We start from the raw sequence: 27,888 nt of genomic DNA, 5'->3' as shown, positions 1-27,888 counted from the left end.
ACCCTTTAGTGAGTGCCAGTTGTTCATTGTTTCTGGAGGATTCACATCCCTTCCTGGTCACTCCTGCTTGCAGTTTATTTCTACAAGATAAGTTCTGCTTGTTTTTCTGCCCACATGTTGTGGGCCTCATTGTTCAGTGCTTTGCATGTTTTTTCTTGTCCAGCTTTATCTGTGTAAGGATTTATGCAGCCAAGCTGGAAACTCTGGAGAGGCAGATTTACCCTCCATATCTTTAGTTAGATGTGGAGTTTTTTTTGTATTATCTGTGGTGGACATTTCATAGTATTTTAATACTGACCGCATAGTTCTCTGTCCTATCTTTTCTATCTAGCTAGATTGGCCTCCTTTGCTAAATTCTGTTTTCAGCCTGTGTATGTTTTTTCCTCTCCTCTCACAGTCAATATTTGTGGGGGGCTGCCTATCCTTTGGGAATTTTCTCTGAGGCAAGATAGTTTTCCCTTTTCTATCTATAGGGTTAATTAGTCCTCCGGCTGTGTCGAGGTGTCTAGGATTGGTAGGTACATCCCACGGCTACTTCTAGTTGCTGTGTTAAGTCCAGGGTCTGCGGTCAGTACAGTTACCACATTCTCCAGAGTACGTCTCATGCCGCTCCTAGGCCACCAGATCATAACAGTACAACTGGCCAACAATGAGTTAACCGCATCTCAAAAGAAGGGAAAGAAAGTGCTGAGCCATTTTTTTTTCTGTACTCTGTTGTGTTTTTTTTTCCCTCTTCACCTCTGGGTGGCTCAGGAGTTAGGCGCTGACATGGATGTTCAGGGACTTGCTTCTCGTGTGGATCAACTTGCTGCTAGAGTACAGGGTATTTCTGATTATATCGTGCAGAATCCTGTTTTAGAGCCTAGAATTCCTACCCCCGATCTGTTTTTTGGGGACAGGTCCAAATTTTTGAGCTTTAAAAATAACTGTAAACTGTTTTTTGCTCTGAAGCCCCGTTCCTCTGGTGATCCCATCCAGCAGGTAAAAATTGTCATATCTCTGTTGTGTGGCGACCCTCAGGATTGGGCATTTTCCCTGGAATCTGGGAATCCGGCCTTGCTTAATGTAGACACCTTTTTTCAGGCGCTTGGGTTATTGTATGATGAACCTAATTCTGTGGATCATGCTGAGAAAACCTTGTTGGCCCTGTGTCAGGGTCAAGAAGCGGCAGAATCATATTGCCAGAAATTTAGAAAATGGTCTGTGCTTGCTAAGTGGAATGAGGATGCTTTGGTGGCAATTTTCAGAAAGGGTCTTTCTGAATCTGTTAAAGATGTTATGGTGGGGTTCCCCACGCCTGCAGGTCTGAGTGATTCTATGTCTCTGGCCATTCAAATTGATCGGCGCTTGCGTGAGCGCAGAGTTGTGCACACTATGGCGTTGTCTTCCGAGCGGAGTCCTGAGCCTATGCAGTGTGATAGGATTGTGTCTAGAGCTGAACGCCAAGGATTCAGACGTCAGAATAGGTTGTGCTTTTACTGCGGCGATTCTGCTCATGTTATTTCTGATTGCCCTAAGCGTGCCAAGAGAATCGCTAATTCCGTTACCATCAGTACTGTACAACCTAAATTTCTGTTATCTGTGACCCTGATCTGCTCATTATCGTCATTCTCTGTCATGGCATTTGTGGATTCAGTCACCGCTTTGAATTTGATGGACTTAGAATTTGCCAGACGTTGTGGTTTTCCCTTACAGCCTTTGCGGAGTCCTATCCCTTTGAGGGGTATTGATGCTACACCATTGGCTAAAAATAAACCTCAGTTTTGGACAGTTAACCATGTGCATGGCGCCAGCCCATCAGGAAGATTGTCGTTTCCTGGTGTTGCATAATTTGCATGATGCTATTGTGCTGGGGTTTCCATGGTTACAGGTACATAATCCGGTGTTGGATTGGAAATCTATGTCTGTGACTAGTTGGGGTTGTCAGGGGGTTCATGATGACGTTCCTCTGATGTCAATTTCCTCCTCCCCCTCTTCTGAAATTCCTGAGTTTCTGTCAGATTTCCAAGATGTTTTCGATGAGCCCAAGTCCAGTTCCCTTCCACCGCATAGGGACTGTGATTGTGCTATTGACTTGATTCCAGGCTGTAAGTTCCCTAAGGGCCGACTTTTCAACCTGTCTGTGCCTGAACATGCCGCCATGCGGAGTTATGTTAAGGAATCTTTGGAGAAGGTGCATATTCAGCCATCTTCTTCTCCATTGGGAGCAGGTTTTTTTTTGTTGCCAAGAAGGATGGCTCCTTGAGACCCTGTATTGATTATCGCCTCTTGAATAAGATCACGGTCAAATTCCAATACCCTTTGCCTTTGCTTTCTGATTTGTTTGCCAGGATTAAGGGGGCTAGTTGGTTTACTAAGATTGACCTTCGAGGGGCATATAATCTTGTTCATATTAAGCAGGGTGACGAATGGAAAACTGCGTTTAATACGCCCGAGGGCCATTTTGAATATCTTGTGATGCCATTCGGACTCTCTAATGCCCCATCTGTGTTTCAGTCCTTCATGCATGATATTTTTTGGAATTATCTTGATAAATTCATGATTGTATATTTGGATGATATTTTGATTTTTTCAGATGATTGGGAGTCTCATGTGAAACAAGTCAGGATTGTATTTCAGGTCCTTCGTGATAATGCCTTGTTTGTGAAGGGGTCTAAGTGCCTCTTTGGAGTACAGAAGGTTTCTTTTTTGGGCTTCATTTTTTCTCCATCATCTATAGAAATGGATCCGGTTAAGGTTCAGGCCATTCATGATTGGATCCAGCCCACATCTGAGCCTTCAGAAATTTTTGGGCTTTGCTAATTTTTATCGCCGTTTCATTGCCAACTTCTCCAGTGTGGTTAAACCCCTGACCGATTTGACGAGGAAGGGCGCTGATGTAACGAATTGGTCCTCTGAGGCTGTTTCTGCCTTTCAGGAGCTTAAGCGCCGATTTACTTCTGCCCCTTTGTTGCGTCAGCCGGATGTTTCTCTTCCTTTTCAGGTTGAGGTTGACGCTTCTGAGCTTGGGGCAGGGGCCGTTTTGCCTCAGAGGAATTCTGATAATTCCTTGATGAAACCGTGTGCCTTCTTTTCTCGAAAGTTTTCGCCTGCGGAACGCAATTATGATGTCGGCAATCGTGAGTTGTTGGCTATGAAGTGGGCATTTGAGGAGTGGCGACATTGGCTTGAGGGGGCCAAGTGTTGTGAATTAGACTTTTTTGGCTCCCTCTTGTGGTCACTAGTGATATGACTCTGGGATTGTCTTTCCTCAGTTTGGCACCCACCTGGGTCGTTAGTCCAGGGGTGTTGCTATATGAACTTCCTGAATTCTCAGTCTGGTGCCTGGCATCGTTGTATTCAGTCCTTTCTGTTTGCTCCTGTCTGCTGGTCCTGGTTCTTGCAAAATTAAGCTAAGTCCTGCTTCCTTGTTTTTTGGTTATTTGTATTGCTCTTATTTTTTGTCCAGCTTGTACTAAATGTGATTCCTGATTTTGCTGGAAGCTCTAGGGGGCTGGTATTCTCCCCCCGGGCCGTTAGACGGTTCGGGGGTTCTTGAATATCCAGCGTGGAAATTTTGATAGGGTTTTTGCTGACCATATAAGTCATCTTACTATATTCTGCTATTAGTCAGTGGGCCTCTCTTTGCTAAATACCTAGTTCATTCTTACGTTTGTCTTTTCTTCTTACCTCACCGTTATTATTTGTTGGGGGCTTGTATCCAACTTTTGGGGTCTTTTCTCTGGAGGCAAGAAAGGTCTATCTTTTCCCTTCTAGGGTTAGTTAGTTCTCCGGCTGGCGCGAGACGTCTAGAACCAACGTAGGCACGTTCCCCGGCTGCTGCTATTTGTGGTGCTAGGATTAGATATACGGTCAGCCCAGTTACCACTGCCCTATGAGCTGGTTTTTTGTGTTTGCAGACTTAGTAGATATTTCTGAGACCCTCTGCCATTGGGGTCATAACAGTATGCCAGGCCAAAGTTGAATGTTTAATGTATTGCAGAAGTGGGATAATAAGAAAGGAAATTCTGAGTTTTTTTTTTTTTTTTTTTCTTTCTTCCTCCCCTTTACCTCTGAGTGGCTTGAGCTTGCTGCAGACATGAATGTCCAGACCTTGATTACAAGTGTGGACCAGCTTGCTGCTCGTGTGCAGGGCATACAAGATTTTGTTACCAGTAGTCCTATGTCTGAACATAAAATACCTATTCCTGAACTGTTCTCTGGAGACCGATTTAAGTTTAGGAATTTCAGGAATAATTGTAAATTGTTTCTATCTCTGAGACCCCGTTCATCTGGAGACTCAGCTCAGCAAGTAAAAATTGTTATCTCTTTCTTACGGGGCGACCCTCAGGATTGGGCCTTCTCGCTAGCGCCAGGGGATCCGGCATTGGCAAATATTGATGCGTTTTTTCTGGCGCTCGGATTGCTTTACGAGGAACCCAATCTTGAAATTCAGGCAGAAAAAGCCTTGCTGGCTATTTCTCAGGGCCAGGATGAAGCTGAAGTGTATTGCCAAAAATTTCGGAAATGGTCCGTGCGTACTCAGTGGAATGAGTGTGCTCTGGCCGCAAATTTCAGAAATGGCCTTTCTGAAGCCATTAAGAATGTGATGGTGGGTTTCTCCATTCCTACAAGTCTGAATGATTCCATGGCGCTGGCTATTCAAATTGACCGGCGTTTGCGGGAGCGCAAAGCCGCTAATCCTCTTGTGGTGTTGTCTGAACAAACACCTGATTTAATGCAATGTGGTAGAATTCAGACTAGAAATGAACGGAAAAATCATAGACGTCAGAATGGGTTGTGTTTTTACTGTGGTGATTCTACACATGTTATATCAGCATGCTCTAAACGCCTAACAAGGGTTGTTAGTCCTGTCGCCATTGGTAATTTGCAACCTAAATTTATTTTGTCTGTGACTTTAATTTGCTCATTGTCTTCCTACCCTGTTATGGCGTTTGTGGATTCAGGTGCGGCCCTGAGTCTTATGGATCTGTCATTTGCCAAGCGCTGTGGTTTTGTTCTTGAGCCGTTGGTAAATCCTATCCCTCTTAGAGGTATTGATGCTACGCCATTGGCGGAAAATAAACCGCAGTTTTGGACACAGGTAACCATGTGCATGACTCCTGAACATCGGGAGGTGATTCGTTTTCTTGTTCTGCATAAAATGCATGATTTGGTCGTTTTGGGTCTGCCATGGTTACAGACCCATAATCCAGTCTTGGATTGGAAGGCAATGTCTGTGTCAAGTTGGGGCTGTCAGGGAATTCATGGTGATTCCCCGCCGGTGTCTATTGCTTCCTCTACTCCTTCGGAAGTTCCTGAGTATTTGTCTGATTTTCAGGATGTATTCAGCGAGTCCAGGTCCAGTGCTCTGCCTCCTCATAGGGACTGTGACTGCGCTATAGATTTGATTCCAGGCAGTAAATTTCCTAAGGGAAGACTATTTAATCTGTCTGTACCTGAGCATACCGCAATGCGTTCGTATATCAAGGAATCTCTGGAGAAGGGGCATATCCGTCCATCCTCTTCCCCTCTTGGTGCGGGATTCTTTTTTGTGGCCAAGAAGGACGGATCTTTGAGACCTTGTATTGACTATCGGCTTCTGAATAAAATCACTGTTAAATTTCAGTATCCTTTGCCTCTGTTGTCGGACTTGTTTGCCCGGATTAAAGGTGCCAAGTGGTTCACCAAAATAGATCTTCGCGGTGCGTACAACCTTGTGCGCATTAAGCAAGGAGATGAATGGAAAACTGCATTTAATACGCCCGAAGTTCATTTTGAGTACTTGGTGATGCCTTTTGGGCTCTCTAATGCTCCCTCAGTGTTTCAGTCCTTTATGCATGATATTTTCCGGAAGTATCTGGATAAATTTATGATTGTTTATCTGGATGATATTCTGTTTTTTTCTGATGATTGGGACTCGCATGTAGAGCAGGTCAGGATGGTGTTTCAGGTTTTGCGTGAGAATGCTTTGTTTGTTAAGGGCTCAAAGTGTCTCTTTGGAGTACAGAAGGTTCCCTTTTTGGGTTTTATTTTTTCCCCTTCTGCGGTGGAGATGGACCCGGTCAAGGTCCGAGCTATTCATGATTGGACTCAACCCACGTCAGTTAAGAGTCTTCAGAAGTTCTTGGGTTTTGCTAACTTCTACCGTCGTTTTATCACTAATTTTTCTAGCGTTGTTAAACCTTTGACGGATATGACCAAGAAAGGTTTTGATGTTGCTAACTGGGCTCCTGCAGCCGTGGAAGCTTTCCAAGAGTTGAAGCGCCGGTTTACTTCAGCGCCTGTTTTGTGCCAGCCTGATGTCTCACTTCCCTTTCAGGTTGAAGTGGATGCTTCTGAGATTGGGGCAGGGGCCGTTTTGTCGCAGAGAGGCCCTGGTTGCTCTGTAATGAGACCATGTGCTTTTTTCTCTAGGAAGTTTTCGCCTGCTGAGCGGAATTATGATGTTGGCAATCGGGAGTTGCTGGCCATGAAGTGGGCATTTGAGGAGTGGCGTCATTGGCTCGAGGGTGCTAAGCATCGTGTGGTGGTCTTGACTGACCACAAAAATCTGATGTATCTTGAGTCTGCTAAACGCCTGAATCCTAGACAGGCCCGTTGGTCGTTGTTTTTCTCCCGTTTTGACTTTGTGGTCTCGTATTTACCAGGTTCAAAGAATGTGAAGGCTGATGCTCTTTCAAGGAGCTTTGTGCCTGACTCTCCTGGAGTCGCTGAACCAGTTGGTATTCTTAAAGAGGGAGTAATCTTGTCAGCCATTTCTCCGGATTTGCGACGTGTGTTGCAGAGATTTCAGGCTGGTAGACCTGACTCTTGTCCACCTGACAGACTGTTTGTTCCTGATAAGTGGACCAGCAGAGTCATTTCCGAGGTTCATTCCTCGGTGTTGGCAGGGCATCCGGGAATTTTTGGCACCAGAGATTTGGTGGCTAGGTCCTTTTGGTGGCCTTCCTTGTCACGGGATGTGCGGTCATTTGTGCAGTCCTGTGGGACTTGTGCTCGAGCTAAGCCTTGCTGTTCTCGTGCCAGCGGGTTGCTCTTGCCCTTGCCTGTCCCGAAGAGGCCTTGGACACACATTTCCATGGATTTCATTTCAGATCTTCCGGTGTCTCAGGGCATGTCTGTCATCTGGGTGGTATGTGATCGCTTTTCCAAGATGGTCCATTTGGTATCTTTGCCTAAGCTGCCTTCCTCTTCCGATCTGGTTCCTCTGTTCTTTCAGAATGTGGTTCGTTTGCACGGCATTCCTGAGAATATTGTGTCTGACAGAGGATCCCAGTTTGTTTCCAGGTTCTAGCGATCCTTTTGTGCTAAGATGGGCATTGATTTGTCGTTTTCGTCTGCCTTTCATCCTCAGACTAATGGACAAACGGAGCGAACTAATCAGACTCTGGAGGCTTATTTGAGGTGTTTTGTTTCTGCAGATCAGGATGATTGGGTGACCTTCTTGCCGTTGGCTGAGTTTGCCCTTAATAATCGGGCTAGTTACGCTACTTTGGTTTCGCCATTTTTCTGCAACTCTGGTTTCCATCCTCGTTTTTCCTCGGGACATGTGGAGCCTTCTGACTGTCCTGGGGTAGATTCTGTGGTGGATAGGTTGCAGCAGATTTGGAATCATGTGGTGGACAACTTAAAGTTGTCACAGGAGAAGGCTCAGCGTTTTGCCAACCGCCGCCGCGGTGTGGGTCCCCGACTTCGTGTTGGGGATTTGGTATGGCTGTCTTCTCGATTTGTTCCTATGAAGGTCTCCTCTTCTAAATTTAAGCCTCGCTTCATCGGTCCTTACAAGATATTGGAAATCCTTAATCCTGTGTCCTTTCGCTTGGATCTTCCGGTTTCGTTTGCCATTCACATCGTGTTCCATAGGTCTTTGTTGCGGCGGTACGTTGTACCTGTGGTCCCTTCTGTTGAGCCTCCTGCTCCGGTGTTGGTTGAGGGCGAGTTGGAGTAAGTGGTGGAGAAGATCTTGGATTCTCGTCTCTCCAGGCGGAGGCTTCAGTATCTGGTCAAGTGGAAGGGCTATGGTCAGGAGGATAATTCCTGGGTGGTTGCCTCTGATGTGCATGCGGCCGATTTAGTTCGTGCCTTTCACGCTGCTCATCCTGATCGCCCTGGTGGTCTTGGTGAGGGTTCGGTGACCCCTCCTTAAAGGGGGGGTACTGTTGTGAATTAGACTTTTTTGGCTCCCTCTTGTGGTCACTAGTGATATGACTCTGGGATTGTCTTTCCTCAGTTTGGCACCCACCTGGGTCATTAGTCCAGGGGTGTTGCTATATGAACTTCCTGAATTCTCAGTCTGGTGCCGGGCATCGTTGTATTCAGTCCTTTCTGTTTGCTCCTGTCTGCTGGTCCTGGTTCTTGCAAAATTAAGCTAAGTCCTGCTTCCTTGTTTTTTGGTTATTTGTATTGCTATTATTTTTTGTCCAGCTTGTACTAAATGTGATTCCTGATTTTGCTGGAAGCTCTAGGGGGCTGGTATTCTCCCCCCGGGCCGTTAGACGGTTCGGGGGTTCTTGAATATCCAGCGTGGAAATTTTGATAGGGTTTTTGCTGACCATATAAGTCATCTTACTATATTCTGCTATTAGTCAGTGGGCCTCTCTTTGCTAAATACCTAGTTCATTCTTACGTTTGTCTTTTCTTCTTACCTCACCGTTATTATTTGTTGGGGGCTTGTATCCAACTTTTGGGGTCTTTTCTCTGGAGGCAAGAAAGGTCTATCTTTTCCCTTCTAGGGTTAGTTAGTTCTCCGGCTGGCGCGAGACGTCTAGAACCAACGTAGGCACGTTCCCCGGCTGCTGCTATTTGTGGTGCTAGGATTAGATATACGGTCAGCCCAGTTACCACTGCCCTATGAGCTGGTTTTTTGTGTTTGCAGACTTAGTAGTTATTTCTGAGACCCTCTGCCATTGGGGTCATAACAGCCAAGCACCGTATTGTGGTCTTGACCGATCATAAGAATCTGATTTACCTCGAGTCTGCCAAACGGCTGAATCCTAGACAGGCCCGATGGTCCCTGTTTTTCTCCCGTTTTGATTTTGTTGTCTCGTATCTTCCGGGTTCTAAGAATGTTAAGGCTGATGCCCTCTCTAGGAGTTTTTTGCCTGATTCCCCTGGGATTCTTGAGCCGGTTGGTATTCTGAAGGAGGGGGTGATTCTTTCTGCCATCTCCCCTGATTTGCGACGGGTTGTTGAGGAGTTTCAGGCTGATAAACCTGATAGCTGTCCAGCGGGGAAACTGTTTGTTCCTGACAGATGGACTAGTAAAGTGATTTCTGAGGTTCACTGTTCTGTGTTGGCTGGTCATCCTGGGATTTTTGGTACCAGAGATTTGGTTAGTAGGTCCTTTTGGTGGCCTTCTTTGTCACGGGATGTGCGTTCTTTTGTGCAGCCCTGTGGGACTTGTGCGCGGGCCAAACCTTGCTGCTCCCGCGCCAGTGGGTTGCTTTTGCCTTTGCCGGTCCCTGAGAGGCCTTGGACGCATATTTCTATGGATTTTATTTCGGATCTTCCTGTTTCCCAGAGGATGTCTGTCATCTGGGTGGTCTGTGACCGGTTTTCTAAGATGGTTCATTTGGTACCTTTGCCTAAATTGCCTTCCTCTTCTGAGTTGGTTCCGTTGTTTTTTCAGCATGTGGTTCGTTTGCATGGCATTCCGGAGAATATTGTGTCCGATAGAGGTTCCCAGTTTGTTTCTAGGTTTTGGCGGTCCTTTTGTGCTAAGCTGGGCATTGATTTGTCTTTTTCTTCCGCATTTCATCCTCAGACAAACGGCCAAACCGAGCGAACTAACCAGACTTTGGAAACTTATTTGAGATGCTTTGTGTCTGCCGATCAGGATGATTGGGTGGCTTTCTTGGCATTGGCCGAGTTTGCCCTTAATAATCGGGCTAGTTCTGCTACCTTGGTTTCACCATTCTTTTGTAATTCTGGGTTTCATCCTCGTTTTTCTTTAGGGCAGGTTGAGTCTTCTGATTGTCCTGGGGTGGACTCTGTGGTTGACAGGTTGCAGCAGATTTGGGCTCATGTTGTGGACAATTTGGTGTTGTCTCAGGAGGAGGCTCAGCGTTTTGCCAACCGTCGTCGGCGTGTGGGTTCCCGGCTTCGGGTTGGGGATTTGGTCTGGTTGTCTTCTCGTCATGTTCCTATGAAGGTTTCTTCCCCGAAGTTCAAGCCTCGGTCTATTGGTCCTTATAGGATTTCTGAGATTCTGAGGGGGGTACTGTTGTGAATTCTGTTGTAGGTTCTGCTCTTGGGCTCCCTCTGGTGGTTATAAGTGGTAGTGCTGCTGTTTGTCCTTCACAGCAGTCATCAGGTGTGTCCACTTCGGACGGGGCTATTTAGTCTGGCTTCACCCTTTAGTGAGTGCCAGTTGTTCATTGTTTCTGGAGGATTCACATCCCTTCCTGGTCGCTCCTGCTTGCAGTTTATTTCTACAAGATAAGTTCTGCTTGTTTTTCTGCCCACATGTTGTGGGCCTCATTGTTCAGTGCTTTGCATGTTTTTTCTTGTCCAGCTTTATCTGTGTAAGGATTTATGCAGCCAAGCTGGAAACTCTGGAGAGGCAGATTTACCCTCCATATCTTTAGTTAGATGTGGAGTTTTTTTTGTATTATCTGTGGTGGACATTTCATAGTATTTTAATACTGACCGCATAGTTCTCTGTCCTATCTTTTCTATCTAGCTAGATTGGCCTCCTTTGCTAAATTCTGTTTTCAGCCTGTGTATGTTTTTTCCTCTCCTCTCACAGTCAATATTTGTGGGGGGCTGCCTATCCTTTGGGAATTTTCTCTGAGGCAAGATAGTTTTCCCTTTTCTATCTATAGGGTTAATTAGTCCTCTGGCTGTGTCGAGGTGTCTAGGATTGGTAGGTACATCCCACGGCTACTTCTAGTTGCTGTGTTAAGTCCAGGGTCTGCGGTCAGTACAGTTACCACATTCTCCAGAGTACGTCTCATGCCGTTCCTAGGCCACCAGATCATAACACACATCTCCAGCACAAGTTGGATTCTAACTTTTTTTTTAATGCAATCTCCCACCATATCTGTAGAAACTGATTATTTCTAATTCCCACAACGATACGTATAATAACCAATATTTTAGCATTCAGAACTAAACATCCTGTTACTGTACATAGGGGTTTTCTGGCTTTTAATCTGCTCTGCATATATATCCGTTTTTGAACAGTTTCTCTTAAGAATAAGCCCAAAGAAAGCATACGGAAATTAGTATCACACCATATTTTAATAATGACTTGAAGTTCAAATTACTCTTAAGCTGGATTAAGAGGGCTGTGACGCAGTTGAAATACCAGGAATTCATTGGGAAACCAAGTCCAGTCTGTGTTTTTCATTCCTGATGCCATTTAGATTACTTGGTTTCTGCTTTCCAGATAAAGTAATTTCAGGTTCCCTATAATACTCCCTGTACCATGCACTGATGCTCATTACTGCACATAAAATACTGTCCAGAAAGATTCAAAACGAGGTGTAGCTAGAGGGATCAGCTCAGGGGGTGGAGGGCAAAACATCTGAGTGGGCCGCTAACCCGGTAACCCTGAATACAACTATGGTTGTGCACCCTGTTGGTAGTGGTGAAAATAACTCACTATGCAAAGACCAACAATGATATTATTATCAAATGGTGACCATATAGTGGTAGAACATGACTTACAGCTGACGTTCTTTCTGATGCAGTCATTATTATTATATATTTATATAGCACCATTAATTCCATGGTGCTGTACATGAGAAGGGGTTACATCAAAATGCAAATATCACTTAGAGTAAACAAAACTAACAATGACAGACTGATACAGAGGGGAGAGGACCCTGCCCTTGCGGGCTTACATTCTACAGGATGGTGGGGAAGGAGACAGTAGGTCGAGGGTTGCAGAAGCTCCGAGTCATTCACCTTTCCCATCTTTTCCATTTGGCCCAGACCGTCATGACAACTTCTTCCAGCCATAGAAAATCAAAAGAAGAAAAAACCCTTAACAGAAGAAATTTTAATAATAACAAAACTGTATTGGACAATTAGTATGCATAAAATCATAAAAATGGGAAATCTACATGGATTTATATCACATGGTGCCATATAGCAATTATACCACATGGTGCTGTATAGCAGTTATACCACATGGTGCTGTATAGCAGTTACACTACATGGTGCTGTATAGCAATTATACCACATGGTGCTGTATAGCAGTTATACCACATGGTGCTGTATAGCAATTATACCACATGGTGCTGTATAGCAGTTATACTACATGGTGCTGTATAGCAATTATACCACATGGTGCTGCATAGCAGTTATATCACATGGTGCTGTATAGCAATTATACCACATGGTGCTGTATAGCAGTTATACCACATGGTACGTATAGCAATTATACCACAAGGTGCCATATAGCAATTATACCACATGGTGCCGTATAGCAATTATACCATATGGAGCTGTATAGCAGTTATACCACATGGTGCTGTATAGCAATTATACCACATGGTGCCGTATAGCAATTATACCACATGGTGCTGTATAGCAGTTATACCACATGGTGCGGAATATAGCAATTATACCACATGGAGCTGTATAGCAGTTATACCACATGGTGCTGTATAGCAGTTATACCACATGGTGCTGTATAGCAATTATACCACATTGAGCTGTATAGCAATTATACCACATGGTGCTGTATAGCAGTTATACCACATGGTGCTGTATAGCAATTATAGCACATGGTGCTGCATAGCAGTTATATCACATGGTGCTGTATAGCAATTATACCACATTGTGCTGTATAGCAGTTATACCACATGGTGCTGTATAGCAGTTATACTACATGGTGCTGTATAGCAATTATACCACATGGTGCTGTATAGCAGTTATATCACATGGTGCTGTATAGCAATTATACCACATGGTGCTGTATAGCAATTATACCACATGGTGCCGTATAGCAATTATACCACCTGGAGCTGTATAGCAGTTATACCACATGGTGCTGTATAGCAATTATATCACAAGGTGCCGTATACAATTATACCATATGGTGCTGCATTATTATTATTATTATTATTTATTTAAATAGCACCATTGATTCCATGGTGCTGTACATGAGAAGGGGTTACATACAAGTTACAGATATCACTTACAGTAGACAAACTGACAATAACAGACTGATACAGAGGGGCAAGGACCCTGCCCTTGCGGGCTTACATTCTACAGGATTATGGGGAAGGAGACAGTAGATTGAGGGTTGCAGGAGCTCTGATGTTGGTGAGACGGTAGCTTTGGTAGTGATGAGGAGGCAGCGGGGTCAGTGCAGGCTGTAGGCTTTCCTGAAGAGATGGGTTTTCAGGTTCCGTCTGAAGGATCCGAATGTGGTTGATAGTCGGATGTGTTGGGGCAGAGAGTTCCAGAGGATGGGGGATATTTGGGAGAAGTCTTGGAGGCGATTGGATGAGGAGCGAATAAGTGTGGAGGAGAGAAGGAGGTCTTGGGAGGACCGGAGATTACGTGAGGGAAGATATCGGGAGATTAGTTCAGAGATATATGGAGGAGACAGGTTATGGATGGCTTTGTAGGTCAGTATTAATAATTTGAACTGGATACGCTGAGGGAATGGGGGCCAGTGAAGAGATTTGCAGAGGGGGGAAGCGAGGAGAGAGATGAATTTGTCGGGCAGCAGAGTTAAGGATGGACTGGAGAGGTGCAAGGGTGTTAGCAGGGAGGCCGCAGAAAAGGATGTTGCAGTAGTCAAGGCGGGAGATGATGAGGGCATGCACAAGCATTTTAGTAGATTGACGGTTGAGGAAAGGATGGATTCTGGAGATATTTTTGAGCTGGAGGCGACAGGAGGTGGAAAGAGCTTGGATGTGCTGTTTGAAGGACAGGGCAGAGTCGAAGGTTACTCCGAGGCAGCGGACTTCCGGTACGGGGGAAAGCATGATGTCATTGATTGCGATAGATAGGTCAGGTAAGGAAGATCTGTGGGATGGAGGAAAGATGATGAGTTCAGATTTGTCCACATTGAGTTTGAGGAAGCGAGAGGAGAAGAAGGAGGATATGGCTGATAGGCACTCTGGGATTCTGGACAGCAGAGCGGTGACGTCTGGGCCAGAGAGGTAGATCTGAGTGTCATCAGCATAGAGGTGGTACTGGAATCCATGGGACTTTATGAGTTGTCCCAAGCCAAGTGTATAGATTGAGAAGAGTAGGGGTCCTAGAACAGAGCCCTGGGGGACTCCAACAGAGAGAGGGTGGGATGAGGAGGTAGTGTGGGAGTGGGAGACGCTGAATGTGCGGTTGGAAAGGTACAAAGTGATCCAGGATAGGGCGAGGTCTTTGAAGCCAAAGGAGGACAGGATCTGTAGTAGGAGGCAGTGGTCAACTGTGTCGAAAGCAGAGGACAGGTCTAGAAGGAGGAGTACAGAGTATTGTCCATTAGCTTTGGCGGTAAGTAGGTCGTTAGTGATTTTGGTCAGGGCTGTCTCAGTTGAGTGATGGGGGCGGAAACCAGATTGTAGATTGTCAAAAAGTTAGATGAGAGGTGGGAGGAAAGTCCAGCGTGGACGTGCTGCTCCAGGAGTTTGGAAGCGAATGGGAGCAGCGATATTGGGCGATAGCTGAACATAGCAGTTGGATCGAGGGTTGGCTTTTTAAGGATAGGCGTGATTGTGGCATGCTTGAAAGCAGAAGGGAAGGTGCCAGAAGTTAATGATAGGTTGAAGAGGTGGGTTAGGGATGGGATAAGTGTGGTGGTGAGGTTGGGGAGGAGGTGGGATGGGGTCGAGCGCACAGGTGGTGAGGTGCGATTTGGAGAGGAGACAATTAAGCCCCCCTTCAGTGATGTTGGATAGGGAGGTTATGGGGTTTGGGCATTGGTCTGGTATACAAAGGGGTTGTGGTGGTTGAACAATAAAGACTTGCCTTGTCTGGTCGATCTTATTTTTAAAGTGTGTGGCAAAGTCCTCAGCAGAGATGAGGGAGGTTGGAGGGGGCAGTGGGGGCGGAGGAGGGAGTTAAAGGCTTTGAATAACTGTTTGGGGTTGTAGGATAGGGAAGATACGAGGGTTGTGAAGTAGGCCTGTTTAGCAGAGGTGAGAGCAGATTTAAAAGCGAGTGTTGCCTGTTTGAATACAGTGAAGTCATCTTGCGAGTGTGTTTTCTTCCAACGCCGCTCCGCAACCCTGGACACTTGCCGGAGCTTTTTAGTGGTGTTATTGTGCCAAGGTTGTCTATTGATACGTCGCACTCTGCCATGGACGAGAGGGGCAACCGTGTCAATAGCTGATGCGAAAGTGGCATTGTAGAAAGCAGTGGCAGTGTCTGTGTCGTGGAGTGAGGATATGGATGCCAGTGGTAGGATGGAGTCAGAGAGTGTGTGGGTGTCTAGGTGTGCAAGGTTTCTGCGGGGGTGCGCATGTTGCTGGACATGGATGACCGGTGAGGAGGACAGGGATGAGAAGGTGAGCAGATGGTGGTCGGATAGGGGGAGAGGGGATGTGGTGAAGTTAGAGAGCAGTCTAGTGTATGTCCATCTGTGTGGGTGGCTGCGGAGGACCATTGAGTAAGTCCAAAGGATGATGTAAGGGACAGCAGTTTGGAGGCTGTTGACTGAAGGGTATCAATGGGGATGTTGAAGTCACCCATGATGATAGTGGGAATGTCGGCAGAGAGAAAGTGAAGAAGCTAGGTGGAGAATTGGTCAATAAAGGCAGTGGCTGGGCCTGGAGGTCGGTATATGACGGTCACTTGGAGGTTGGAGGGAGAGTAGATGCGGACAGAATGGACTTCAAAAGAGGGGAGGATAAGGGAGGGTAGAGGTGGGATTGTGTTAAAGGTGCAGTTTGAAGAAAGGAGAAGACCCACTCCTCCACCATGTCTGTTGCCGGGGCGAGGGGTGTGGGTGAAGTGAAGGCCTCCGTAACACAGCGCAGCAGGGGAGGCGGTGTCAGAGGGTGTTAGCCGTGTTTCTGTGAGGCCAAGGAAGGCAAGATTGCAGGAGAGAAAAAGGTTGTGAATCACATGAAGCTTATTGCAGCTTGAGCGGGCATTCCAGAGTGCTCCAGAGAGAGGGAGCAGAGGGGTGGGCGTCAGGGGCACGGGTTTTATGTTGGAAAGATTGCGGTAGTTCATATTGGATAGGGAGTGATAGGAGGGAGTAGTAATGGGAGGTATGAGATGTGGGGGTCCAGGGTTGGGAGATATGTCGCCAGCAGTGAGGAGAAGCAGAGAGAGGGAGAGCAGGTGGGAGAAGGAGAGTGGCCGGCTTGTTTTATGTTTTCTTAGGACAGATTTGAGGTTGAGGAGCTGGTCAGCAGAGGAGGACAGGTGGGGAGGTAAGAGGGAAGGGGAGATGATTACTAGGTTAGAGAGTGCTGGGGTTTGTGATATCGAAGGAGAGAGAGGATAAGTGGAGCAAACACTGTAAGGGCATATGTAAACATGGTGAAGGAGTAAGATGGGTTAATAGAAAAGCTAGATCGAAGTAATAAGAAGTGCTTACTCAGCAGACATACCCAAAAGAGACAGCGACAGAGTGGGGTCCTGACTCCTGCTGTGACTAACTGCTGTTGAAATAACTGCGGCGTCTTTATGCTTAGCTGCGTAATGCTTTGCTGCAGAAATGCGCCTGACCCCACACGCGAACACCCCTTAAGATGCTACTAAATTTATAGGACTGAGTAAAGGATCAGGTGAAAGGGATTGTGGGACCTGATTGGGGATAAATTAGCAATTGGCCAACACCCAGGGGAGGTTACATGATAAAAGGCACTGAACCTGGCTGCAACCATATGCTGTATAGCAGTTTTACCACATGGTGCAGAATATAGCAATTATACCACATGGTGCTGTATAGCAGTTATACCACATGGTGCTGTATAGCAGTTATACCACATGGTGCTGTATAGCAGTTATACCACATGGTGCTGTATAGCAGTTATACCACATGGTGCTGTATAGCAGTTATACCACATGTTGCTGTATAGCAGTTATACCACATGGTGCTGTATAGCAATTATACCACATGGTGCTGTATAGCAATTATACCACATGGTGCTGTATAGCAGTTATACCACATGGTGCTGTATAGCAGTTATACCACATGGTGCTGTATAGCAGTTATACCACATGGTGCTGTATAGCAGTTATACCACATGGTGCTGTATAGCAGTTATACCACATGGTGCTGTATAGCAGCTATACCACATGGTGCTGTATAGCAATTATACCACATGGTGCTGTATAGCAGTTATACCACATGGTGCTGTATAGCAGTTATACCACATGGTGCTGTATAGCAGTTATACCACATGGTGCTGTATAGCAGCTATACCACATGGTGCTGTATAGCAGTTATACCACATGGTGCTGTATAGCAGTTATACCACATGGTACTGTATAGCAGTTATACCACATGGTGCTGTATAGCAGCTATACCACATGTTGCTGTATAGCAGTTATTCCTGAACTGAATTCTACTTAGAAGCAATTTATACTTAATGGTGTTAGAGTGCGTACAAAATCACTGTATGTATATCAATAATAACCCTCAAGGGCTACGGTGAAATACTTAGTGCTAATCAATTATATACTATCATCTTAGTGGCCCTCATTACTCTTGGCTCTGTTCTTGCTCTGTTAGCACACACACACTGCTCACTACTGACCACTGAAGGGCATGCAATGAAAGATTACGTCCTGACACCAGTGCCAGTCAGGATGTACTTTGTGGTGGAGTTTGTACGGCCCCCGAAGGATGGTATAAATATCCAAATGGCCCTCGGCAGAAAAAAGGTTCCCCACCCCTGCATTACAGCATAACAATAAGCACATAGATTAACAAGAACAGAGCAAGAAGAAATTAATGAGCTGGTTGTAATCAAAATACACCTCCCTGCCCAAGAATGCGGTCCTGAGAATCTGCCCGGGGGCCTGATAAAAAGCCATCGAGGGCTGTAAATGGCCCTGGGGCCTGAGTTCCCCACCCCTGTACTAATCTTTATCGTCTGTATCAGTCCCCTCTAAAATGTAAAGTGCTGTGGAATATGTTGGCGCTATAGAAATAAAATTATTATTATTTAAATGGACCCTAGAAATATATGAGGGCTTGGTTGGCTTTCTTCTAGCCACAACTTGTCTGTAGAGATTAGAACAAAGACACATTTGACTTCTCACATTTCCAGCACCATTCCCATCTATATCCAACCTTCACAAACTTCTCAACCCAACGCTGGGCTGCTGCTGCCATGTGTGTCCCTATTACTGCACCTGCTCTGTGGCACAATAACAGCGCTCACAATATAATGCCCATGACTGTGCCCCCACATAACAATGTCCACCACTGTGCCCCTTATAAAGTAAAATGCCTTCTTTTTGCCCTTTAGATGGTAAAATTGGCCACTAGAAAATATTAATGCCCTGCTCAAGTGCCCTAGAAAACACTGTCCATATGTGGCCCCTTGAAATTAATAATGCCCCATTTGCACCTTTGATGGTCACAATACTTTGAGTGCCCCTATAACAATAATACTTCTCAAGTGTCCACTTAATATTTAATAATGTCCCCTGAGCCCTCCATGTACAACTCCCCTATACACAATATGATAGGCTCACAGCTTCTCTATACACAGTATGATGGGCCCACAGATTCCCTATACACACTATGGTGGGCTCACATATACACAGTATGATGGGCTCACAGCTCCCCTATACACAGTATGATGATCCCACAGCTCCCCTATACACAGTATGATGGGGCAACATCTCCCCTATACATAGTATGATGGGCTCACAGCTCCCCTATACACAGTATGATGATCCCACAGCTCCCCTATACACAGTATGATGATCCCACAGTTCCCCTATACATAGCATGATGGGTTCACAGCTCCCCTATACACAGTATGATGATCCCACAGTTCCCCTATACACAGTATGATGATTCCACAGCTCCCCTATACACACTAAGATGGGCTCACAGCTCCCCTATACACAGTATGATGATCCCACAGCTCCCCTATACACAGTATGATGATCCCACAGTTCCCCTATACACAGTATGATGATCCCACAGTTCCCCTATACACAGTATGATGATCCCACAGTTCCCCTATACACAGTATGATGGGGCAACATCTCCCCTATACATAATATGATGGGCTCACAGCTCCCCTATACACAGTATGATGATTCCACAGCTCCCCTATACACACTAAGATGGGCTCACAGCTCCCCTATACACAGTATGATGATCCCACAGCTCCCCTATACACAGTATGATGATCCCACAGTTCCCCTATACACAGTATGATGATCCCACAGTTCCCCTATACACAGTATGATGGGGCAACATCTCCCCTATACATAATATGATGGGCTCACAGCTCCCCTATACACAGTATGATAATCCCACAGCTCCCCTATACACAGTATGATGATCCCACAGTTCCCCTATACACAGTATGATGATCCCACAGTTCCCCTATACACAGTATGATGGGCCCACAGATCTCCTATACACAGTAGCCCCTACACTGTATAATGGTCCCCACACTTTATGAGGGCCTCCATACTGTATGAGGAGCCTCCACAGCAGTCCCTACAATGTATGAGGGGCCCACAAACTTTATGATGCTCCCAGTTACACCACAAGTTTTGATCAAAATAAAAAACATTGTATACTCACCTAATCCACGATCCTGACAAGTTCTCTGGCACAGCTTGGGTAGACGCAATTACTTCACTTAACCAGGACTCTGCCGTCCTGGGCTTGCATCGGCACCTCGGCCAGTTCTGTAGACCGAAGGCATAAAGTGTTAGGTACAACCAAAGCCAATATATAGATAAAAGTAAGATATAACACCAGACAAAAATTATATAGAAAAACGCCTTTATTAAATATAGTGGCAAATTAATGTATATTAAAATTTACATAAAAAGTGCGCACAAGAACGATAAAAAAACAAAATTAATAAAGTATCTAAAAAGACATATATATAAAAATGAAAATCACAGCTGACCCCAGCAAGGTACACATGAATCAAGGGTGTGGCTCCCTACTAGTATGTACTGAAATCAAAAAACAGTCCGTGTAGAGATATATCAAAAACTGCATAGACAAAGTGCAACGTGCCAAAATATATCAAAATTACGAAGGCATAAAGTGACCTGCAGAACATGGAGTGGTAGATTGTGTCTCCCTGCACTACTGCAGGGCCTAACTATATCTAACTCTATCTATATACAACTGCCCTCTCTGCTCCTGGGTAGTTATGCTACTGACTAGAGGACTAAGGGTCTCATGCCTCCTGGTCCAACCACAACCCCAGCCAGCACTTATTAGCAGCTTTCAATATACAGTGTACGCAGAAAACTGGACGGAGTTATACACAGCTCAGCATTCAGAGCTCTGCTAGATCTGCAGCAGAGAAAACTGTGATTCTATCACAACTACTGCACCCAGTAAACTAAGTGACACATCGCTGGAATCAGGGTCTCTTCCTCTACATCATGCTACTGTCAGATTACATAGCAAAAACCTGCTGACAGATTCCCTTTAATGGTAATTTGTTCTATTTGTTTCAAAGAAAGCAGCACTTTTCTTTAGCATCTATATAATGTCCGGGTCCTAGATCCACAGAACTCATTACGATGGCAGGGTTTGCAATTGTTGTCTTATTTTTCTGAACTAATCTAAACTAATTTATGACCATATCAATGTTCACCTCAACTTTGTTTTGGTCATAAATCAACTGAGAGGAGTACAAGATAAAAATAATACAAACTCTGCTGTCAGAATGAACTCACTGATGGATTCACTATTAACTCAGTTTCTAGTCTGCTATGTGCGGCAATGCTTAAAAGGCAGTAAAAGACACGAAGATAAATCATTTATAATGAAACTCAATTGACTTCATTAAAAGGGCTGTCAAGATGGGATAAAGAAAAAAGGCCACTGAGAGATCCACCGGGGAGACAAGGAATTAGTGGGATTGAGAATTGATTTTTCTGTTTGGCTTTTTTATTCCACTGAAAGCAATTTTTAATTAAAAAAATAAATAAAATTGATTAGGAGGACAATCCCTTTAAAGAACAGTCCAAATGATCTAGTAAAATAGCATTGAATCAGATGGCAATGGTTTGTCAAGATCTCCCATAGCTTCCAGTCGAATGTAACGAATCCTTCAAACTAATGGATTTTAAAGTCAAAACATTCAATAACATGCACTTCTTAATAGTTTCTAACAGGAAATCATTATTGTTTTTGTCCGCTAAAATACAAAGGCCAACTAAGAATGACGGTGCAAGCTGATAAGTATAAGGCTCCTTTCACAACTTCTGTTCCGTGGGATTACGAATTTGGAGTCAGAATAGGGTAGAATGGTGTTCCCCCAAAGCCAATAGGAGGTAGAAAGGTTGGACTTGAACCAGTAAATGGATCATATTGGATTATTTATTTTTTATATAGCGCTAACATATTCCGCAGCGCTTTACAGTTTGCACATATTATCATCGCTGTCCCCAATGGGGCTCACAATCTAAATTCCCTATCAATATGTCTTTGGAATGTGGGAGGAAACCAGAGAACCCGGAGGAAACCCACGCAAACACAGGGAGAACATACAGACTCCTTGCAGACATTGTCCAAGGTGGGATTAGAACCCAGGACTCCAGCGTTGCAAGGCTGCAGTGCTAACCACTGAGCCACCGTGCATAAGAGATCCATCACATTTTGTAGAAACACAAGCCATCATACCAGTATCAGAGACTAAGCCGTGTCTCTTTCTAGAGGTTTTCTTTTACAGTTGAATAGTTTCTAATTTTTTATTTCCTTCTTCAATTTACAGACAGATGTAACAAAATGTGTCGTCACCACTGAACCTGGTCTACGATCCCACTGGTTGGTCTCCAGCGCCTACAACTTGGGTCACTTCTTGAAAGCAGTAATATTTTTTCTCCTTCGAGAGCGGTAATCTCTTGTCACAGCCCATTGTTCTGAACTTAATGCAGCTTTGGTGACAAGTCATTTACTGCCAGATTTTACTTCCATTAATTTTTTGTGTCCTGGCCCCACCGCTGCTCGACCGTCAACTCATCGTGGAGAATTGTCGTTCACAAGAAGTGGTTTGGCTCTTACTGATTTATAACGAGATGCGAGACCTTGTCCAAATCTCTCGTCTCAGAGTTATTTCGGTATAGACAGCATTTGGCACATTCCTTATTTCCGCCTGTACTTTTGATGAACTCTTTTAAATTAACCCATTATTCTTGTGGTATGACTGAACCATGCCATGTGGATGCATAAAATAGACTGACAGAAATACTACACCAGTATTAGAGGAGAACATGATCTTGGGATCACACGTGTTCTTCTAATCATGACCGTATTCCACTTGTAACAGTGCATTTTGTAATGTAACCACTTATTACTGCCCTATTCAGATCTGTAATACATGAATTGACACTAAATTCTGTAATTGTACATAAAAAATGAGAGATTCAGTATCTGGAACTATGCCAATAACATTACATATTCCTAATCTGATGATCACCAGAATGAATGAAAAGTGCCAACCTTTATCACCAAGTCAATCTTAAGGTACCTTCACACTAAACGACTTTACAACGAGAACGACAACGATCCGTGACGTTGCAGCGTCCTGGATAGCGATCTCGTTGTGTTTGACACGCAGCAGCGATCTGGATCCCGCTGTGATATCGCTGGTCGGAGCTAGAAGTCCAGAACTTTATTTGGTCGTCAGATCGGCGTGTATCGTCGTGTTTGACAGCAAAAGCAACGATGTCAGCAATGTTTCTTCATGGAGCGAACAACCAGCGAGAACGATAAGTACGTCACTGGATCGCTCCTGCATCGTTCTGCTGTTGTTGGTGTCTGACGTCTCCTAGCGACCTAAACAGCGACGCTGCAGCGTTCGGCTCGTTGTCTATATCGCTGCAGCATCGCTTAATGTGACGGTACCTTTAGAGAGACTCATCTTTGGCTCCACAAGCAATATATAAACCAGGAATGGAGACATTACCACCGTAAGTCTTCATACATAGGGTTTTATTCACCTACTGTGCTGCGTTTTGTCCATATAGATTGTTATCAAAAACTTTTATGTGAAGATTGAAATGTGTGCGGTCTTTTCTCCTGGATTTACTGGCTACTACGGTAGCAGCTGTCACTACATGGTGTCAGCAAATATGTAGTTTTACTTTGAACTTTAGACGAGGTGCATCACAATTTAAAGTCTTTTGGAAAAAATTTCTGTAGGTGCATGATCCTGACCACTGTCTCCAAGTTGTAGGAGAGTGACAGTCTGATTGAGTGGTAGGTGGCAGGTTTGCAATTCACGTGCTTGTCTAGTTAGAGAAGTGTTTCCCAAACTCCAGTTCTCACGGCACCAAACAGATGATTTCCTTAGAATTACACAGGTGATGGAAGTATCATTAAGACACCAGCAATTCTCATCTGTGCAATACTATGGAAATCATGAAAGCATGACCTGTGAGGACTGGAGTTTGGGAAACATGGAGTTACAATGTGGCCAGGATTATGCATATTGCATATCTGCGGTCATATGACCACTCGGTCTTGCTGTCGCCACAGGAGAGTGCCGCATTGCCGATATTGCTGCCGCCTGCACAGCTGTGACCCATATTGTATTACATCAGATACATGAAATGGAAACCACAATAATCCTCACATAGAGTGACTGTAGACTTTTGTGAAAAGCTTGGAAACCCCTTCAATTTCACAGACATCATCATCATGGTCCTCATTGGGGCTCACAATCTAAATTCCCTATTAGTATGTCTTTGGAGTGTGGGAGGAAACCCACGCAAACACGGGGAAAACATACAAACTTCTTACAGATGTTGTCCTTGGTGGGATTTGAAGCCAGGACTCCAGCGCTGCAAAACAACAACAGTGCTAACCACTGAGCCACTGTGCTGCCTGTGCTTTATGTATCCATTATGATAATTCCTTGTGACCCGATAGTCGTGCACAAACTTCTTGTAGACAGGGTGTTCATTCTGTGATATTGGTAAGTTATTAATGTGCAAATATAATAGGAAGGCAATTGTATGAAGATAATGGAGTTATATCTTGGCTCTTGCTCTCGAGTCGACCACTAGGTGTAAAAAGAAAGTTCTTCGGAAGTGCTGTACACGAATTGTGGACTCTGCATAGACAGAAAGAGTCTTGGCTTGAATGAAAACCTAAAAGGTTATCCATGTTTAAACCCTGATGGAAATAGCATTTATGTAGGGAGATAATAAAAAATAGCAAAAAACCCTATACCAGTACCTTCATGATACCAGAATGGTATCAGCAAAGTGCAGCCACCAACTGCTCTCACGGCTACACAGGATATGGCTGCTGCCAGCACGGCTCTGACCCATATTGTATGGGCGTGAAATGGAAGCAGTGGTTATATATCAGAATATATGTTGATCTGCATTTGCCACTACTGTGCTCACAAGCAGCGGCCGCACTGTAGTGAAAAAAAACATAACAGCCTTGTTCCCCTCCAGTCTTTTCACTTGCTCCTCTACATGATAAATTAAAATTGCAGGGAGGCAGCTGTTTTACCTTCAAGACCGCAGGGCAGATCATAGTGACTATACGGATTTGTAGGTGAAACAGCTGTTTTTCTACAAATATTAAGAGATTGTGCAGGGGAACAGTAAAATGACTGCAGTGACTAAACGTGTGGATGCAGCCTAAAGGCCCCCCATACACATTAGACTAATGTCTGCCGAACCCATCGATATCATCTAATGTATAGGGGGGCATTGGATTACTAATAGTTGGTGGACATGTCGATCAGGCATGCTCAATTTCATTCCGCCGATCATATTGTTCTCCTGACGAGAAGCTGTTAGCAGACATGTTATCCAGGCGGCTTTCTCATAGAGACACAGCATCGCTTAGAACAGGCACTCCTGTGTATGGGAGAGCCGGCTGAGAGGGCTGTCAGCTGAACGACCGGCCGGAGCAGTGTTTAGGCGACAGCTGTCTAATCTCTATGGGGGCCTGTAGATGTCAACTACATCATCAGGGATTGCAAGTCCAACCAGTATGCCGTGTAGCATCACTGTCCCAAATTACAAAAATATTTATAGAGAACACTTACTTAAATGATATGTTTATGTTAAGCGTAGTTTAAAAAATATTTGCCATTTTTTCTATATCATTATTTATATCAAAATTATAAAATAAAATCTGACATCTTGCTATCTACACTATGGCCATTATAAGCCAGGGGCTTAATTCTAGATACTGATATCAGTTCTGGCATGTATTAAGAGTGTAGATCACGTTCAGTAATTATGGCCCTCTACTCCTCCTTGGTCAAGCCTCATCTGGAATAATGTGTCCAGTTCTGGGCAATTAATTCTGTATTAAAAAATACAAAAAAACTGGAGCAGGTTCGGAGAAGAGCGACCAGGATGGTGAGCGGACTGCAAACCATGTCCTACGAGGAACGGTTAAAGGATCTGGGAATGTTTAGTTTGCAAAAAAGAAGGTTAAGAGGTGACTTAATAGCTGTCTACAGATATCTAAAGGGCTGTCACAGTGTAGAGGGATCATCTTTATTCACATTTGTACATGGAAACACGACAAGCAATGGAATGAAACTGAAAGGGAGAAGATACAGATTAGACATTAGGGAGGTGGTGAGTTCTCCATCAATGGAAGAGTCTGGACAGACATCTCTTTGAGATGGTTTAGTGAATCCTGCACTGAGCAGGGGGTTGGACACGATGACCCAGGACGTCCCTTCCAACTCTATTATTGTATGATTCTATGACTTTTCAGCAGTCTCTTTATAGGCAAACATTACAATTTTCATGGTTACTTATACAATGACAGATAATAAAAGATCCACCATTCACAATAAGTGATATCACAACGCACCTCCTCCATTCACCTTTTGCCCAGATCAGAGCATAGCTTATTTTATAGACGCCCATCACATTTATATTTAGACACTGGCGGGCACAAATGGAAAAGGGCCCCTGTGCAAAAACAATATATGTGCCCTTTGAAGTCCAATAGCTCATCATAATGCCCAATTTTCATAGTTTTCAAGGTGGAAAAGGGCCCCTTACCTCTTGGGCCTATATGCAGTCCCACCAATGGTATGTGCGCCCCGGCATAAAGATACTCTCTGGGTAGAAATGTTTTTAAAGATTATTGTACACAGTCATCTACGACCTCCCGTCTGTGTGACCTCAATTTCCTGGACTTCTGCCAATAAAGGTCATGGAGGAATTAGAAATCCCACCACATCTTACGAGGCTCAGTGCAGTCACACAACCTTTCTGTAAATCATAGAGGATTCTGAAAGCAATATCCAGATCCCATGTCACTATGAGACTCAAAGCAGAAAACAAAACATTTATATTGCCAAAACTTCATGGAAAACAAAGTTAATGCCCCGAAGAGGAAAGCTGTTTGTGATATTTGATGTTTTTTTTTCACTAAGTGGCTTCCTGGGCCAAAACCACAAAGCCATTAAGATGCATAAGAAACTAGATAAGCCAGTTCTCCAGTTAAGCTATTTGCAAACAATATCCATCATCATTAGTCACTGACCAATGTAAAGGGTTTATTCAGATGGAGCTGCTGTGCTGGGTTTTAAAACACTGAAACCATGGCAATTTACAGTAAAAACACCGGCGTTATTTGCAGTGCTGGAGTTTTCACGCAAGGCAAGAAGGGCAACCCAATCGCAACGTCTGATGCCTCACTCACACGTACGACTTTCTCACGTACGACAATAAAGGAACGATTATTTTGATCAAACTTTGATTAGAGTGCAGTCATCCGTTTTATTCATATATAGAGGAAAAAGTTACTCCACCCTCTCCTATATGACAGTCCGAGAAAATCGGACCACACTTGGATGTCTGATTTTTTCATGGACCCATAGACTTGAATTGCTGATTTTTGATCCAATCCTCAGACCAAAATCAGGCAATTGAACGGTCCAATAAACTATTATAAATACGAGCGTTTCCATGAAAAACACGGACAGCAATTCTTTGAGAAAAATTGATGTCTGAATAAGGCCTTAGGCTGGTTCACGGGAGCATATGCAAAATCATCCGTTAAAGTCCAGAAAAGAAAATGACGATTTTTATCTGTATTGTCATCCATGTGTCTATTTTCGTTATGTTTGTATGCAATCCATTTTGCACATCCTTATGACATCTGTATTTATATGAACAATTTAATAAATAATAAAGGGCAAATTTGGTTTCCTATCTTTATAATTGTAATGCATCTGTTAAAAACTCACGAGATACGGATGGTAACCATTATGTGATCCATTTTTACGCACCCATTGACTTCTGATGGGCGAGTCTGGCATGCTGCCATGTTTTACTTGCAAACCACCGATTTACGCATCAAAAATGTTTATGTGAACTACCACATTGTCTTGCATTAGTCAGTCCCTTCTTAAATTTTGGTGATGAATCACTCATTACAACATCATACAGCAGAGAGTTCCATAGTCTCACTGCTCCTACAGTAAAGAATCTGCGTCTGTTATTATGCTTAAACCTTCTTTCCTCCAGACGTAGAGGATGCCCCCTTGTCCCTGTCTCAGGTCTATGATTAAAAAGATCATCAGAAAGGTCTTTGTACTGCCCCCTCATGTATTTACACATAGTAATAAGATCACCCCTTAGCCTTTGTTATTCCAAACTAAATAGCCCCAAGTGTAATAACCTATCTTGGTATTGCAGACCCCCCAGTCCTCTAATAACCTTGGTCGCTCTTCTCTGCACCCGCTCCAGTTCAGCTATGTCTTTCTTATACACCGGAGACCAGAACTGTACACAGTATTCTAAGTGTGGTCGAACTAGTGACTTGTATAGAGG

At 44.3% G+C, this 27,888-nt stretch overlaps 1 protein-coding gene across 3 annotated transcripts in view; it reads left to right on the top strand.

Moving 5' to 3' along the window:
• BOK (BCL2 family apoptosis regulator BOK) overlaps nucleotides 1–27,276 on the top strand; it is a 71,270-nt gene extending 43,994 nt beyond the window's left edge. For all 3 annotated transcript variants that reach the window (XM_077290977.1, XM_077290978.1, XM_077290975.1), the window contains one exon: nucleotides 21,834–27,276. In XM_077290977.1, the coding sequence (XP_077147092.1) occupies nucleotides 21,834–21,959 (126 nt within the window). In that variant the 3' untranslated portion in view covers nucleotides 21,960–27,276. The remainder of the gene's footprint in view (nucleotides 1–21,833) is intronic.
• Nucleotides 27,277–27,888: the final 612 nt, after the last annotated feature.

The sequence above is a fragment of the Ranitomeya variabilis genome, chromosome 2, assembly GCF_051348905.1.
Source record: "Ranitomeya variabilis isolate aRanVar5 chromosome 2, aRanVar5.hap1, whole genome shotgun sequence".
In the NCBI taxonomy this organism is placed as follows: Eukaryota; Metazoa; Chordata; class Amphibia; order Anura; family Dendrobatidae; genus Ranitomeya; species Ranitomeya variabilis.
Note: the sequence above shows the minus strand (reverse complement) of the source record. Positions and strands in the feature narration are given on the sequence as shown.